Genomic DNA, 16,650 nt, shown 5'->3' with positions numbered 1-16,650 from the left:
TTATCTCTCCATGAAAATAGCAGAAAAAGGAATTTCATGAACGTATTCATTTCATGTGCTAATTTTCTCTCAGTTTAGTAAACTAATTGCTTAAAAAGATAAAGAGAGAAAACTCTGAATTTGAAGATTTCTGTATTTTTATTACAGTTAAACACAGGTTTATTTCTTGAATTGATGCTCATGAGGAGCAGATTATTAAGATCTTTGGAACAAAATCTACATTTTTTTTTTTTCCCCCTATACATTAATTGTAGCTACCTGCATATGTGGTAACCTTCAATAATTGTTTATTGGAGAAAGTGTATAAAACTTCTGCATAACCCACCCCACACTCGAAAGTTATGACATTACGCGCACTCATCTAATTTGCTCACTTTTTAAACAGAAATGCTCCCCTTTCTGTCAGAATGCGTCTTAGTGCTCTATCGTGCCTCTCCTAACATCCTGGCTGACATTGGAACCTCGCTTTGTGGGGATCTGAAAGTGCATGCCATGTACTCCATGGCACTGTGTTTTAGAGCCCCAAAGTGCTGTAACACTCATATTCCCTTTAGGAGTGCACCTCCGAGTGACCTTTATAATAACACAGACTCCACCTGCAACTCGAAGTACCAGGCAACCTTGAACCCTTTCGCGGAAGCCCAGTCACTTCCCACACGTACCAAGGCCATTCTCTGGAATAAAGCTACAAGCTAACACAAAGAGCAATGACCTAATTCTCGAAGGCCCATCAATAAGAAGGCAGGACTTGATATCCCCTGACACAGCTAAACCCCAACGGACTGTTGGCAAACTATCCCTGCTCCCCCTCAATACACTGCTCCCAACGCATGTACTGATGGCGACCATATATTCTCATAAATACTGAGTGGCTTCGCAAAATATATGTATCCATTCTGGCTCCTGACAAAAACTTTTATATAAAAAAAGAATAGCCATACAAAATGTTTTCTCTAACGCATTCCTCATTATGAGGGTCCTCTTTGTGTCTCTCCAAAAGATGCCATTAGTTGGTTCATGTACATTCCATTTTCATGGCTGGATCTTGGTGTGTTTTTAATATGAATTCTGTTATTGCTGTGTTTATATTTCTGTGCGGTGTTGTCCATTTTAAAAAAAAATACATTTTGAATTTTTGCATTCCCATTATGTTTTTTTGTTCTATTTTCTGTGTTGTGTTGTACTTTGGTTGTCCGCTTTGGTTTGCCCATCGCTGTGTAGATTCCTGTCGCACAGTCTCTCATGGACGACGTTGAAGAATGGCTCAGCACTGACGTGGTGAGGGGCTTTTTGCTATTTTTTGGTTTTGGTTGAACTTTTCTCTCTCCCACTTTTTTTCCCCTCTTTTCCCTGCCCCCACCCCCATCCACTTGCTACATCAGGAGTGAATACATATAAATATTGTTTCTAGTAAAACTGTTATCTCCTTTCCTCCCCCTTTTTAAGTTTTAAAAAAAAATTAAAACTCAAGAATATGAAATACATAGACTTACGATTTGAATTACATCCTGTTCTTTAAGTATTAGTTTGCAAAAGGATGTCCAGTCATTCGCTGGACTTCTGCCCAGCTGTCTGTAGGGGGAAGGGAAGTCTACCCCTGCCATGTGAGTGGTCTTCTGGGATGCACAATCTACAGTGTTCATGATGTCTACAGGAGAAATTATAGGTTGTGCTGTGGAGGCAAAGGGGGGAGAGAAGAAGTGAGATCTATATAAATACCAAATGGATTTGCTTACTGGCTCCTGTGCACTTGCACAATTGAGTTTTGAAAATATTTCCTACTGCGGAACAATTTTTCTTGTTGCAAAATGCTGTGGTCTCCCGCTTGATTTAATTGTATAAATTAGCACCACTCGACAAATCAAAACCTTGTACAGTCCATTGGGGGAAGAAATTATGAGTTGTATTTTTTTCAAAGTTTAAATTTCATTATTTTGTAAACAAAGGTCCTGTTTATGTTGGATCCATAGATGCTGAGTGACAATTGTGCATGGTGCTTCGGCAATATAATTGCTTCAAAAACATCGGCAGAGGCTTGAAGTGCTGACATAATCTAATTGGAGAGATTTAATCTGATATTGTGCTCCAGACCTTTTAGAACTGGAGCCAGTAATGATCAGAAAGTGGATTCTGATTTCAACTGTTTGGGGGGGGGGGGGTGCGGGGGGGCGGGGGGAGAGTTATAATTACCCTCAGGACCCCAGGGTTAGAGATCAGATAGGATTTCTGCTCCTGACTCCTATCCATCAACTCCTGGAAAGTGCTTGTGTGGAAGTTAATTTAATCTGGTTCAACTCCACAATAAAATAGCCGATTGATGGAGGGAGGCACAAAGAGTGGGTGAGGTACTTGGTGCCTGTGGAATTGTATCCCAGGAAGAAGCTGTGCCGTGGGGATTTAGAGATGGGGGACGTGGATGCTGAAAAATATTGACCCCACATAATGTGTACATTGTCCTAATAATCATGTGAGCTAAACCAAGGGGTTATTCATTAGGGGGATAAGCCCAACTTGCCCCATTTTAGTATTGGCAACTCTTTTGAATAATTCATACTGTTAAAGCCTGGTTTATTTTAGAAGAGTCGGTGCACTAAAACAGATTTTAAAATTCTTGTGGAGCTCATTCTATAATCAAGGTAATGCAAATTGAAGTGTTTATTCTAACTATCAGAATAAAGTTACAATTCTGTGCAACCAATTTACAACATTCAGTGCAGGCAGGTGTGAAAGTTGTTGTGTAAGAGCATTTCTTTTTGCAGGGTCTTGTGCAGGGGGAGTAATATTTTACAGATGGTTCTCAGGTGATGTATTAGGGCAACACAAAGTGGTGAGCTGTAGGTTAGATCTATGTCCTTTTTTTTTTGCCCCCCATCCTCCACTGAGTTCCCAATCCCAGCCGAGCTATTACATAGAAACATAGAAAAAAGAAACATTACAGGGAAATCCTTAGGAGATTGGGTGCATATCTGTTGGAGAAAAGCGGGTGAGAGGGGGGAAAAATTGGATGGGAGAGTTTTCATGATGCTGCTCTTGTATGTGTTCTCGGGGTTGAAATATGGATGCAATGCCCTTTCTGTCCTTATACTGCATTCACGGCTTAGAGTGGTGATGGAATATACCTATTAGCAGGCTGAAGACCTAAAACTGTGGCTTGGGAATGGGCTACTCATCTGCTTTTTTGTCCATAAGAAGTATTTCACCTGGGAGGAAATCTTAAGGGAGCAAATGAGGGCAACATGCCCACTGACAAGACTCCAGTATGAAATAATTAATGGCAGAACTGAACAAAAGAGTTCATGCTGATAAATATTGTACTATTTGTGTTGATTCAGTTTTGTTCCCACTATATCTATTGCTCGTTGTTGTATTTCTTAAAAACTGAATGAGCCGAGAGGTTTATGCAACTAGATTTGATTTGCTCGTAGCCATTGGTGCCCTAGAATAACTTTCATCCTTCCTTCCCAATTTCCTGTTACATTCCCATTTACATTTACACTCTGAACAGAGCCCTGTATATTTTAAATAAATTTCTGAATGTAAATTTATATTTACATTCACTCTCTATTTCATGGCTACTATTTTGCTTTTTTAAAGAAAAAAAAAAAATCCTATTACGTCTTACTGATGTACAAGTCACTCTTGTATAGTTAGACATTCAAACAGCATGCATGAATGTTGCTGTGTACTCCCCATAAATTTTAAGAATCAATGTGACATAAGTTGCATCTGCTTGTCATTGTATGTGTGAGAGGTCTGTGCAGCAGAGCTGGTCTCCAGTCGTCTTGGTTAATCCTTGCCACTGGACCAAGACCTAGCATGTCGGGCCCGTGTGGTGGCTGGTGTGCAACGGCCACCAAACGTTAAAAAAAAATTCACGCACAGGCCTTCAAGATGTATTTCGGGACCTGGAATATTAGATCCTTCATTGAAACACCTGTGAACTCATCCCTTTTTGGCGTGGAAGCAAGTCATCCTCGTTTCGAGGGACTACCTATGATGATGATGATGTGTGAGAGAGAGAGAGATTACAACACCCTCATCCCAAAGTGAGATCCAGGTGGAAAACCCCTGTTTCTCCTCGTATTGCATCCACTGTTCACAGACTGGCTTTGACTAGAATTGTAGGCATAATTAGACTGAAGTCCTAAAACTATTGCTGGGGTATTTGTAACACATCCTGTTGGAAGTTTCTGATCATAAAAGGGATTTGTTGATTACATTTTTTTATTGGGGGTTGGTGGAAGAGAAAGGGTTTGGCACAGTGACTGAGGCACTGAAACAGCCAGTGTTGCTGCTTCCTGCCCCTATTGTTTCAGAGCACAAATAAAGATGGGGACATTATCCTGCCCTGGAGCAAAATAAGTCATTTGGAATGAGACTGTTGCGTATGCAATAACTCAATAGGCTTAGTACCGTGAACTCAATCAGGTGTGACCTGACTACTTTTAGCTCTCAAAGTGAGGATTAAACATGGAGGCTTTCTTTATATACCAGGCTGCACGTATGTGTCTGTGGCCCATTGACCTCCGACTGTCGCTCCTCCTGGTGGCAGGTAAACCCAGGCATACATACATTACAGAGACTTGCTAAGTCTGGTTTAAAAATGTGAGATGCGTCAATATAGATCACTCTGAACAGAGCCCTGTGTATTTTAATTAAGTTTCTGAATTTGTCTCATTCTCTTTGATCATGCAGATCTCACCTGTGCCATTTCCCCAATATTAAGTTTTCCCCTTACTCTTGCTCTGGGAGTCACGTGCCTGGATGTGTTACAAAGATTGTATCCCAGCAATGTAACTTTGTCCTTCTTGGAAGGAGAAAATAAGACTGTAAAATACCTCCAACTTTACACCCCTGGTTTCCAAAAGCAGAAACTTTTAATAAGTTATCTCTTTTTTTTAAGTGGCTGCAAATTTCAGCATTGTCTCCTGGTCTCTAAAATCTACCTACACTGGTTTGCTTGCAATGTGCGTGTGCATGCTTTTGTGGGATGTTTTGAACCAGTTGGTGGTATTCCAGTCTTTTGTTACACATTCTCTAAATAACCACGTAGAGTGAGGGTAATGAGAAGTCATTTTAAATATTCAAAAGAAAACTGAAATTGCTATGCATTTTCTTTTCCAAGAAGTATACTAACTTCTGTTTCAGATTTTTGAAGGAGGGGGAGAAGTAGAACTGAAATGTTCTAGACATGTCTAATTTTGTTGATATCCATGAGATCTCCTCCAGCTGTGTGAAGGCCAGCTACTAGTGTTATAATGACTTGCTTTTTGATTTCAGAAGGGAGATGATGCAGAAGAAGGAGTAACAAGTGAAGGTGAGCTTCTGATCTGCTATCTTCATAGCTATAATTTGTTTGCAAAAAAGCAGTATGTTGTAGATCAGCCTTTACTATACTGAGCTCATAAAGTGTGTTAATACATACGTTCAGGATTTCTTATCATGTTGTCTGTTCATAAACCCTAGAAATAATCAGTGAGGGCGGAGAGGTTGGAGCACCAACATGCTGCTCTGGTGATTCTCCACACAGGTGAGTTCACGGGCTTGGCTGGTGCCATTGGCAAAGAGGCTAAACAGAGTCAACACACTTTCCCAAAGGGAAGGAAAACTGGCAGGTGAGTCTCTCTGGGCGACTCTCCCGAGCCCTCTGGCAGCTACTTTTGAGGGGCATTGGCAGTGACGTGGGAGCAGGTCAGCTGCCCATGTTCTCACCGAGGAATGATGCATGGCAATGGGGTTGAAGCAAAAAGGAAGAGCTAGCTGTCTTCAAGAGCACATCAAATCTTGTGTGGGTTTTATCTATTTATTTAATTTTTTTTTCTTTCAGAATTTGATAAATTTTTGGAAGAAAGAGCAAAAGCAGCAGAGAGTGTGCCGAACCTGCCCTCCCCTCCCTCCAGCAACACTCCTCCGCCAGTGCCGGTTGCAAGCGTAAAGAAGCCGGACCGTTCCAAGGAAGCCCTCTTCGCTTTGTAAATAACCTGTGTGTGTGTGGGTTATTTTGCGTGTATGTACGTGGGTGTGGTTCATCTGTTACTGGGCAGGGTGCTGCTGCTGTACAGTTTGCAATGGCTTCTCAATACGCAGCTGGTGATGCACTTGAGTTATTTTGTGCATTTCCTTTATCTCTTCTCCCCCCCCCCCCCCCCCACTAATTCATAAACTGCCTTATTTGGCATGCACTCTTTGGTTTTAAACTGACGGACTGTTTTATTTTCTTCGCACCACTGGCTTTTAATGTTTTCCACAATGCAAAGTATTATGCGCATATATAGCTAAACTTGTAACATGTCCCTGCAGTTCATGATGATATTTTGGTTTAGACCCACTACCTCCTCGAACAGTACGAGCCCAAAGGACCTACTTTCTAGTTAACCTCCGTTTCGCCAAAGGGAATTGAAAAAACTGGATGCTTTGGCATTATTACAAAGTGTTCATTCCTAAAATGCTAACAATTCAACAAGTGTGCTTTTTAAAATTTAAAAAAAAAGTAAAAATGTCACAGTAAACAAGTTCCTCAGGCCAGAGTTCAGTGCTGTTGGGACGTGGCACCTTGTACAGTGCAATAGATATCCTAGAAGTTGTCTGTATTATAAGGGACATTAGAGAAATTGAGAAGTTTATTCTAATCTATATTTTAGTGTGTTGAACTATAGTAATTGTATTACATGTGTAACACTAAAATGCAGTGTGTTGCAACTAGAACTGCACTGGGAAATATGCATTAAATGCAGGATGAACTCTGATGTAGCCACGAGAAGTTACTGATTGTTGCAAGAGTAGCCACTTGTGCGTGCGTTCTATGAAGCAAAGTGGTGAATTGGCAATTTCTGGATTTTGTGTGTGTGTGTGTGTGTGTGGGGTCTTTTTTTTTAGTTAAACCCTGCTATCCTGTTGTGTGGCCGATGCTGATTATATTCGAGTAACTGAAGAGCATGTTTGTGCCACCTGGGAGCAATGTTCCCTGTAAACTGCGCTTTGTTCTGCGTGGCCTGTTTCTTTTCGTGCGCTGTCCCGTTAAATTTCCACATGTGTGTTTACAATACAGAAGCCGGAGAGCGGCCTGCGCGGAACCTTTTCCATTACCCAGCCACGCAGCTTAGAGGGAACATTGCCGAGGAGCAGTGTTATTGTCCAAGAGCTACTATTGAACCAACTCATCAATCCCTAGAAGGCATGTCTATAGTCTGTTAGATCGGATAACCATTTACACAGAGAGGCTTCACTGAGAAGTAGTCCACCTCCTGAAGTCAAGCCTATGTAAATCCTAATGCTTACTTCAGGTTTGTTTAGTGGGGGAGGAGACAGAATGTAGGTCTGTGCCACTTCCACCATCCAGCCTAAATGAGTTATGTACAGGTAAGGAAGGCCATACATTCCATCTTGCTCACTCTTCCATAGAAACCTAGAGCCCTGCTGCCACAGCATCTATCTGTCTCTTGAATGATGATTCCAAAGTTTCATCCTCCATTTCCCTATCTGGAAGACAATTCCAAATATTAATCACTCATTAAGTGTTTCCTGACCTCAGTCCTGAACCTGCCTTTACCATTTTGCCTCCCTATCTCTTTGCTCCATAGCTGTGCTCCAGATTTGCCTTCTCTATTCTCTATAAAGTCCGCTCTCAGTCACCTCTTTTCAAGGCAGGAGAATCGGAGCCTTTTCTTGCCCCGTAGTCCTTTGATACTAGGATCAGACCTGTGTATACTTTTTGAAGTTCAATGCTTTGGCAACTCCAGCTGTACATTTGTCCTTTGAGTTGACCATAAGGTGACTGTCTGGGTAGTAAAAGCTGCAAGTGATGTAGATAGAAGAATGTTGGAGCGTTTAATGCATTATCTTGCTGTTGATGATGGCTTGAATACATTTATATATTTGCATGCTTTCTCTCTCCTTTCCAGTTTGTATTGTGGTAACAGTCCCTGAGGAAGGGGCCTGTGTGATGCTAAAAGCTGGTGATTATATATTCCAATGTTATCACTAGGATTTCAGTAAAAGGTTAGCATAAGAAATAGGAACAGGAGTAGGCCATATGACCCCTCGAGCCTGCTCCGCCATTCAATAAGATCATGGCTGATCTGATCATGGACTCAGCTCCACTTCCCCGCCTGCTCCCCATAACCCCTTATCCCCTTTATCGTTCAAGAAACTGTCTATTTCTGTCTTAAATTTATTCAATGTCCCAGCTTCCACAGTTCTCCAAGGCAGCAAATTCCACAGATTTACAACCCTCCGAGAAGAAATTTCTCCTCATCTCTTTTAAATGGGCAGCCCCTTATTCTAAGATCATGCCCTCTAGTTCTAGTCTCCCCCATCAGTGGAAACATCCTCTCTGCATCCACCTTGTCAAGCCCCCTCATAATCTTGTACGTTTCGATAAGATCACCTCTCATTCTTCTGAATTCTAATGAGTAGAGGCCCAACCTACTCAACCTTTCCTCATAAGTCAACCCCCTCATCTCCAGAATCAACCTAGTGAGCCTTCTCTGAATTGCCTCCAAAGCAAGTATATCCTTTTGTAAATATAGAAACCAAAACTGCACGCAGTATTCCAGGTGTGGCCTCACCAATACCTTGTATAGCTGTAGCAAGACTTCCCTGTTTTTATACTCCATCCCGATTGCAATATACCATTGGCCTTCCTGATCACTTGCTGTACCTGCATACTATCCTTTTGTGTTTCATGCAAAAGTACCCCCCGGGTCCCGCTGTACTGCGGCACTTTGCAATCTTTCTCCATTTAAATAATAACTTGCTCTGATTTTTTTTCTGCCAATTCTATGATTGGTATGATTTTTTTCTATGGTGCCCCTTGGAACTGGAAAAATACCAGCAGGGCAATTAGAGATTTTCTCCTTCCCAAACATGGGTTGTCTCTCCAGAGAGTATTTTGAACTTCAAATCAAAAGGGTGAAGTATTGGTTATTAATGGTGGGAGCAAGTTGAGCTGATGTTTACACATTATTAAGTGTATTGGTTGAATTTTTGTTTTGTTCTCCCCCCCCCCCCCCCACCATGTCTATTGGTAGCAGTATCCTAAATACATCGAGTGGCAACACTGGATGCTACCATTGGTGTCCTTGCCTTCAGCCATCTAGACCCTAAGCTCTGGAATTCTCTCCCTAAACTGTTTGCCTCTTCACTGTTCTCTCCTCCTATAAGAGCCTCCTTGAAACACCTATGCCACCTGTCCTAATATCTCCTCCTTTGGCTTGGTGTCAATTTTTGTCTTATTACACTCCTTGGGATGTTTTCCTACGTTAAAGGCGCTATATAAATGCAAGTTATTGTTCAGTCTAATGAATAACATGCCTCTGGCATTTTTATTCTACTTTCTTTGACTAATGCACAAAAATAACCTTTTTGATTTCACTCCTTACCCCCTCTTTCTCCCCCCCACGCCATGTATCCAGCTTGTAAATCTAGGAAGCCACTTAACATCTGTAGGTGCTTTTTACATTTGCTACTTCTGTAGCTAGGATTCTGGGAGAGCGAGCTTGGTGTGGTGAAATAATTCATAACTGCAACTTCACACACGTACCCCTGTGCCAACCACATCTGCTGGCTCCATTTTAACATTCACCTGTTTGTTCATCGTAAGATGCATACTTGGCCCACGCCGTTGTCACGTTCCTTGTCCTGGGAGGTTGGGTAAGGCGCTGTCCATAATTCTTCTCAAAACTGACGCAGTGCTGCATTTAAAGTGATTTGATCAACTTTTGTCTGCAACCAGGTTTGCCAAATGCTTCATCAAGATGACGAGCAGTGGGGAACATTAAACACCCAACCTTTCACAGTGTTATAATATTGAAAAGTTAACTTCTCCACAAAGCTATCAACTATTTTAAATTAAAAATGAAAAACTGCAGATGCTGGATATCCAAAATAAAAACAAAGAATGCTAGAAACACTCAGCAGCTGGTCAGATTACATCTGTGGAGAAAGAGTTAACATTTCTGATGAAAGGTCATTGGCCTGAAACGTTAGAGAAACCTACAAAATAGGAGCAGTAGTAAGCCATTCGGCCCTTCGAGTCTGCACCGCCATTCAATATGATCATGGCTGATCCTCTATCTCAACAGCATATTCCCGCTTTTTCTCGATACCCCTTGATGTCTTTTGTTTCTCAACTCTTAAATATATTCAGTGACTTGGTCTCTACAACCTTTTGTGGTCGCGAATTCCACAGGTTCACCACCCTCCTAAGTGAAAACATTTCTCCTCATCTCGGTCCTAAATTTCCTACTCCGTACCCTGAGACTGTGACCTCTTGTTCTAGACTTCCCAGCCAGGGGAAACTTCCTCCCCGCATCCAGCCTATCCAATCCAGTCAGAATTTTATACGTTTCAATGAGATCCCCTCTCATTCTTCTAAACTCTAGTGAATACAGGCCTAGTTGACCCAATCTCTCCTCATACGACAGTCCTGCCATCCCAAGAATCAGACCGGTGAACCTTCGCTGCACTCCCTTTATGGCAAGTATATCCTTTCTTGGGTAAGGAGACCAAAACTGCACACAATACTCCTAGTGCGGTCTCACCAAGGCCCTGTATAACTGTAGTAAGACATCCTTGCTCCGGTACTCTAATCCTCTTGCACTGAAAGCCAGCATACCATTTGCCTTCCTAACTGCTTGCTGCAGCTGCATGTTTGCTTTCAATGACTGGTGTACAAGGACACCCAGGTCCCTCTGTACATCCTGTTACCCCTTGTTTCTCTCTCCACAGATGCTACCTGACCTGCTGAGGGTTTCCAGCATTTCTGTTTTTATTTGAACTATTCCAAATGTTGCCTTTACTGTTTTACACATTCTCATGCCTTAAATGTTCTGCATTGCCAGAATATTTTGAATACCGAACGGCACAAAGTAAAACAAAATAATTTAGAATCACATCAATTGAGTCTGTACCCTAATACATAAATTAATGCAGTTGTGTGATGTATCAGTGTCTGGCTTGCATTGCAATTAAAAGTATATGTATCTGTGTATGGTTAGGGTTAGTATATATATGTTATGCATGGTTAAGTGGTTGATAGTGTCCTCCTTTGTAATGAAATATCAACCCATGAATCTTCATTTTCACAACAAATTGCTAAGCTTAGTAATAAAAATAAATCCATGATGTTTTTCCCTCCATTGGTCAATGCTTAGACCATCAAGAACTGTTGTAAGACTAACAAACTGTAGTTACGAGAGCATCTAACTTGCTGGTCATTTGGTGTTTTTCATAGCTGAGGCACCAGTGTTTCAGGTACTGGTCTGTTGTTGGACACTATGGGCTAGAAATTCCATTTTTGGTCATAGCGGTATTTTTCTGCCAAAAATACCGCTATGATTCCGAGGCCAACATTCGGGAGGAAATGCGGCCAGTGGTAAAAGTCAGCGTTGCACGAGGATTTGTGGCACAAACCCCACACTTTCTGCAACTTTTCTCCGAGGCCCATACCGCTGAGAGTTAGGCCTAGGGAGGGGGGAAAACACCCAAAAAAAAAAATCCAACATATCACAAAACATTCACAAGACCCTTTTCTATTGAATTGCTGCAAAAGAATGAAAAAAGAAAAACTTTCCCCAATATTTTTTGCAGGTCTTCATACCTACTGCTGTTCCAAGGGCTGCAACGCAGGTTTTTCCCAGGCGATTTTTCGTCCTATCTATCGGTGCACTGCAAGCCAAATTTTAGGCGAAAGCGCTTTTTCCAGTCTTGCACGCCAGCGGTACTTAAAAACCGCCGGCGCAAGACCTCAACGAATTTCACGGATCACCATTTTTCGCCAAAAATGGCGAAATATCGCCGAAAAACCCGGCGCAAGGTTGGGGGATTTCTAGCTCTATGGCTGGTAAGTTAGTGTTGTGTTTTTGGATTTGGATCTATTTTACCGTAGAAATACCAACACTAAGGTGGGCCATGTGGTTACTTGTATTAAGCACCTTTATAATATGAAAGGATTAGGGAAGTTGTGACATCTCTTGAAGAGCTTTTTCCAATTAAATTGTCCAAATAACATTAACAGGCTTTGCTGGTAGAAGCTCTGTTTGTTGCATCCCAGTCTCAAAGGATCCAAGTGTACGTTGCTCAGCTTTTTGTGCATCCTACTTAATGTTTTGAGGGGCATGAATGATCTAACTTCTGCAAAAAAGGGTTCAAAGCTAACAAAGCAGCAGAAGGAATCACCACAGTGACGGTATGAATATTGTTTGAAGCTGGATCTGTTAAACTGAGGCTTTGGAGCCGTTTTGATCAGTGCAGATTCTTATCTCCCTATCTGCAAGTTTGCTCCATCTCTCCGTTGAGCTGAAGAATGATTTAGAACACAACCTTGTTTGTTTCCTCTTTCCGGGTGAGTGGGGTGGATTAAACTGGCTTGGGATGCATAATCTACTCCCCCGGTTTGCGAATTAAGCGCTCAAACATGAGCTGCCCGGTAGCATAAAAAGAAATCCGAGTTGCTTCAGTTTCCTTCCCATAACGTTGCATCACTGTAAAGCAATTGGGGGGAACTGGAAAAACAGTCCTGCAGATCTAGATAGAGCATTATACCATCCTGGGGGAATGCTGTTCAAATGTGTATAAAGGTTTAGTAAATGTTAATACAAATATTAATGTACAGTTCAATATTGTAAAAAAAAATAACTTTCAGTAACAAAGAAAAATTCTCAATGATACTTTGATAAGTAGGCAATGTGTTGGTAGTATAAAGGTATGTATAATTTGATAACCTGCCAAACATATTAATGTATCAAAAAATAAGTGATGTGCACAAGCAATTAGCAGCAATGGAATTCAAATGTACTGTTTCTGTTATTGTAAGGTAGTATGGTGTGCAATACTGACACATAGCATTAAACTCCTTTTGATCAACGGTGTTTAGTAACACCTATCTGATCATCTCAAACGGTGTAGTAATTATTAATGACCTCAAGCGAAAGGAGTTAAAGTTGCCTCCTCTAGTCATAGCCTCTCTTGGTGTTGCCATTTGCTTGGTAGTAGAACAGTTCTGATTTGCAAATCACTTCAATCGAGTGCTTGTTAAAGGAATAGGTCAAAAATGTGAGTATTTTGGAACAGTTAAAATGTACTTTCACAAATCCTCATGAGAGTGCAGTGGTGAGTTTTCTATACTAGTCTTTCAGCTTGGAAAACTGGTTAAATGGTTTTTGTTTTCCTTTTTAACTGTTGAGATACATATGTTTTGAGTCGGTACCTTAAATTTATTGTAAATTCTCAGCTGCTGTTAAAATACAAGGATTACCTATACTGCAAATAACGATTGGTTCTTGTTACTAACCACTGAATGTTTAAAAACTCTTGAGTGTAATGAGAAGATAATGTGGGATAAACATTGTAAATATGGGACTAAATTGTTCACTTGTATCTTGCGAATTCCTTAAAAAAAAAATATATATACACCAGTGTCTAAAATTAGTTTTACTGTTCACCATTTATAACCTTACTCAGAAATGCCGCTTAACCAGAGAACATTGTCCTGCAAATGAGTTGGGACCAAAGGCTTTGTTTCTCATTGGGTACTGGGTAGCATACACCCCTTTCGCCTCTGGATTTTTGGCGGGGGGAAAGAGATGGATATGGCTATTACCGATAATAAGCAAAATTAATATCGATTGGACACCCTATTCAAAATAGTCACAAAGCCACAACACAATTCTTCACCATCCCTCCTCCCCAGCCCGCCCGTCCCCTAACAAGAAAAACAGCTCGTAGATTGTTGGTGAGGCAGATGGAAACGTTAGCTAGTAGGGGGTTCTTTTCTGAAGTTACGGTTGACTTGGCAGGGCAGTGCAAAGGGAGTTCTGAACTGGATTGGATCTAGTGGGAGTATTTGATCGTGCAGAATTCCAAGTGAGAATGGAGTGCTCAAAAACAACACCCTTTCCCTCGTCCCCCCACATGATGATCTGTTGATTTAGATGTTACGTCTGATAATGTTCTTTGTCAGGATATGTAAAACATTTTTTTTTTTAAATGGGGAAACAAATGTATAAAACGATAATATTTAATAATGAATTAAATCATTTACAAATGCTCAGCAACTAAAGAACATCAAAGATGTGATATGTTCCATTTATTTAGTTAAGTTCAAAAGCGGATGAGGAGGGGCTGCAGACTGCAGTGTGAAATCCCCCCCCCCCCCCACAACCGCAAACATTAAAATTATTGTGGCTTAACTCCTCCCCAGTGGAATTTAATGCACGCTTGCTGCCTCCAGGTGTATAATCTTTTTTTTTACGATGAGGCTTAAAATTATAGATGATGGATTTTTGTGTGCATTTTTTCCCATTTTGTTAAGAGGTATATTGTCCCTGTCAATCCAGATTGGGAAATAAAACCTGTTTCCATTTGAGGGTGTTCATTTGGCCAGGTCTAGCCAGGGGTTTTACTTCCTGCCTGCACACACATTTGGAGTTATCTCTGGTCTTGTAGAAGTATGCCTGGGCAGCAGAGAATTAATCTGGGTACTCCGACTAAAGTCCAAACTTTAGTGATCTCCAACCAGTAGCTGTAGTGTAAATGCAACCTCAGACTCCGGTGTCCCACATAATTGTGTCAGGAAATGCTTGACGCTTCATAAATTAGCACTTCTTTCTGAAGCTGTCCCAGTGCAAGGAGTGTTCAGCTATCAACTTTTTTTTAAAAATAGGATCAGTTCTCAAGCTTTGCTTTTTAGTAAATGAAAAGGGGAAGGGGATGAATTAAAGTATTAACCCGGTTTTAGATCCTGGATCTCATTCATTACAAGTAAGGTTTGTGATCATCACTGCCATTCGATGGTGGGACGCTACTGCAGGGAAGTGATTGCTTTTTTTACAAAGGCTTGGTATACATATAACCAACTCAAAATTATGCAGCTTAACAGTGTGACCTCTTCAATTATACATTCTTATAACACTATACATAACCTTGCAGGCTGTAAGAGCTAAACCCCTGTATGTTAGTCAGTCTGCACAGGAGTGTGGTTTAATATTTATTTATGAACATTTTAGCTTTTCTGGGTTTAGTTTCCACATACGGGAATAGACTTCACATACATACATACATATATACATAATATATATATAAAAAATATATATATTATATATATATATATATATATATATATATACTTGTCCGTATCCTGGCATTTCACTGACTTTGTGTTTCTGCAGACTTGTGAATTATGTCCGCCATCTGTGCAAGAATGGTATGAATGTGTGGTTTGTACTGAACTGTCACTACTGCTTAAATTCTGTAGTGTTTGACCTTGCATGTAATGTTATAAATAAATACTACTGGTGTGTGTACCTGTGTGTGTTATTTTTTTGCCCTAGTGTTCTGTTCATTGCTTAATCGTGGCAGAGACATGCGGTTGGAGCTGGTGCATTATATTCTGAACTAGAAGGTTTAAGTTTGAATCCAGGCGTTAGCAGATATTCAAGCTTTGCTGTTTCATTGAGGGGGGTTCAGCGGTGCTTAGCCTTGTATCTCACACTGAAGAGCATGAGAGAGAGAGAGAGAGAGAAAAAGAAAAAGAAAAAAGCATCTGGTGTATATACTGCAAGCATCATTCAACCTCTGTTTAACTTGCCTGAAAGAGAACAGCATAAATATGCCAACAAGATGACCGTGTTGGAGATAGATATTGGAGAGGGATTGTGGTAAGTGGTGGTATTCTCTCACTACCACCCATGGCCATTTTCCCTTTACCTTCCTCTGCAAGGCAGTGACTCCTACCCATCTTTGTATCATGGGCCTCCTTCTGTGCTGTACTATTCGGTGATATTGCATCATTAAGAAGGTCTACGTAATGGCTGGACTGTGATGCAATATTGAACTGCAGACTCAGGAAAGGTGGAGTTTCATCCCGAGTGAATGCCCTGAGTCACTAGGATGGGAACGATTTAATACTGGTTACTAACGTGTACACAGTCTGGCTGTGTACATGAAAGGAATAGGATGCAAACGGATCTCGCTCATTATGGAATGAGTGCAGGTGTTCATATTGTTTTGTAAAAATAATTGGAAGAGAAAACAAGTTCAGCGCTGCAAGGAACTTGTCCGACCCCATTCACACAAGGGCTAGCTTTCCCCGCCCCCCCTTCAATCACCAGCATTTTTTTTATATCTGCTCTAAATTTTAAAAGAAATTTAAATTTAGATAGCCTTGTATGGCAAAGCAAATACCGTTACCCTAGAATGCCCTCTCGTGCCTTATTCTGAAATGTTGCTGTTTCAAGCTGACTGAAGCCTTCAACAATTATTCAAATGTCCAGTATCCGCAGCATATTTTGCCTTTTGTTGAAATCTTGAACAACTTTATTTTATTTTGATGAGATGATCTTGGAGTGAGTTCTGGCTACAACAAGTGTGTATGCACACCCCTTGGACAGATGTAGTTCAAAATCATTCTCCGTGCCTGACCACATGACTAACAGTGGGCAACGTCCCCACAAGTGATACAGCTGAATTCAGGAACTCTGTTTACAGAGAGGCTGGTGGGAGGGGAAACAAACACCCTCGATTCCACATCATGGAGCGCGGACGGTTCTGAGTTTCAAATACAGTATTATTTATCTTTGGTTGGCAAGTCACTGAAATCAGCCTGCTCAGAAATATCAAAAAAAACTGGGTCGGAAATCCTACATTGTGACG

At 41.0% G+C, this 16,650-nt stretch overlaps 1 protein-coding gene across 7 annotated transcripts in view; it reads left to right on the top strand.

Moving 5' to 3' along the window:
* tom1l2 (target of myb1 like 2 membrane trafficking protein) overlaps positions 1 to 15,300 on the top strand; it is a 59,365-nt gene extending 44,065 nt beyond the window's left edge. For 2 of the 7 annotated variants that reach the window (XM_070901353.1, XM_070901351.1), the window contains 3 exons: positions 1,222 to 1,278; positions 5,281 to 5,317; positions 5,828 to 15,300. In XM_070901353.1, the coding sequence (XP_070757454.1) occupies positions 1,222 to 1,278; positions 5,281 to 5,317; positions 5,828 to 5,976 (243 nt within the window). In that variant the 3' untranslated portion in view covers positions 5,977 to 15,300. Of the gene's footprint in view, positions 1 to 1,221; positions 1,279 to 5,280; positions 5,318 to 5,466; positions 5,531 to 5,827 lie in introns of all 7 variants that reach the window. The other 5 variants (XM_070901357.1, XM_070901356.1, XM_070901355.1 and 2 more) reach the window with 3 other exon arrangements.
* The last annotated feature ends 1,350 nt before the right edge of the window (positions 15,301 to 16,650 follow it).

The sequence above is a fragment of the Pristiophorus japonicus genome, chromosome 15, assembly GCF_044704955.1.
Source record: "Pristiophorus japonicus isolate sPriJap1 chromosome 15, sPriJap1.hap1, whole genome shotgun sequence".
Taxonomy (NCBI): domain Eukaryota; kingdom Metazoa; phylum Chordata; class Chondrichthyes; family Pristiophoridae; genus Pristiophorus; species Pristiophorus japonicus.
Note: the sequence above shows the minus strand (reverse complement) of the source record. Positions and strands in the feature narration are given on the sequence as shown.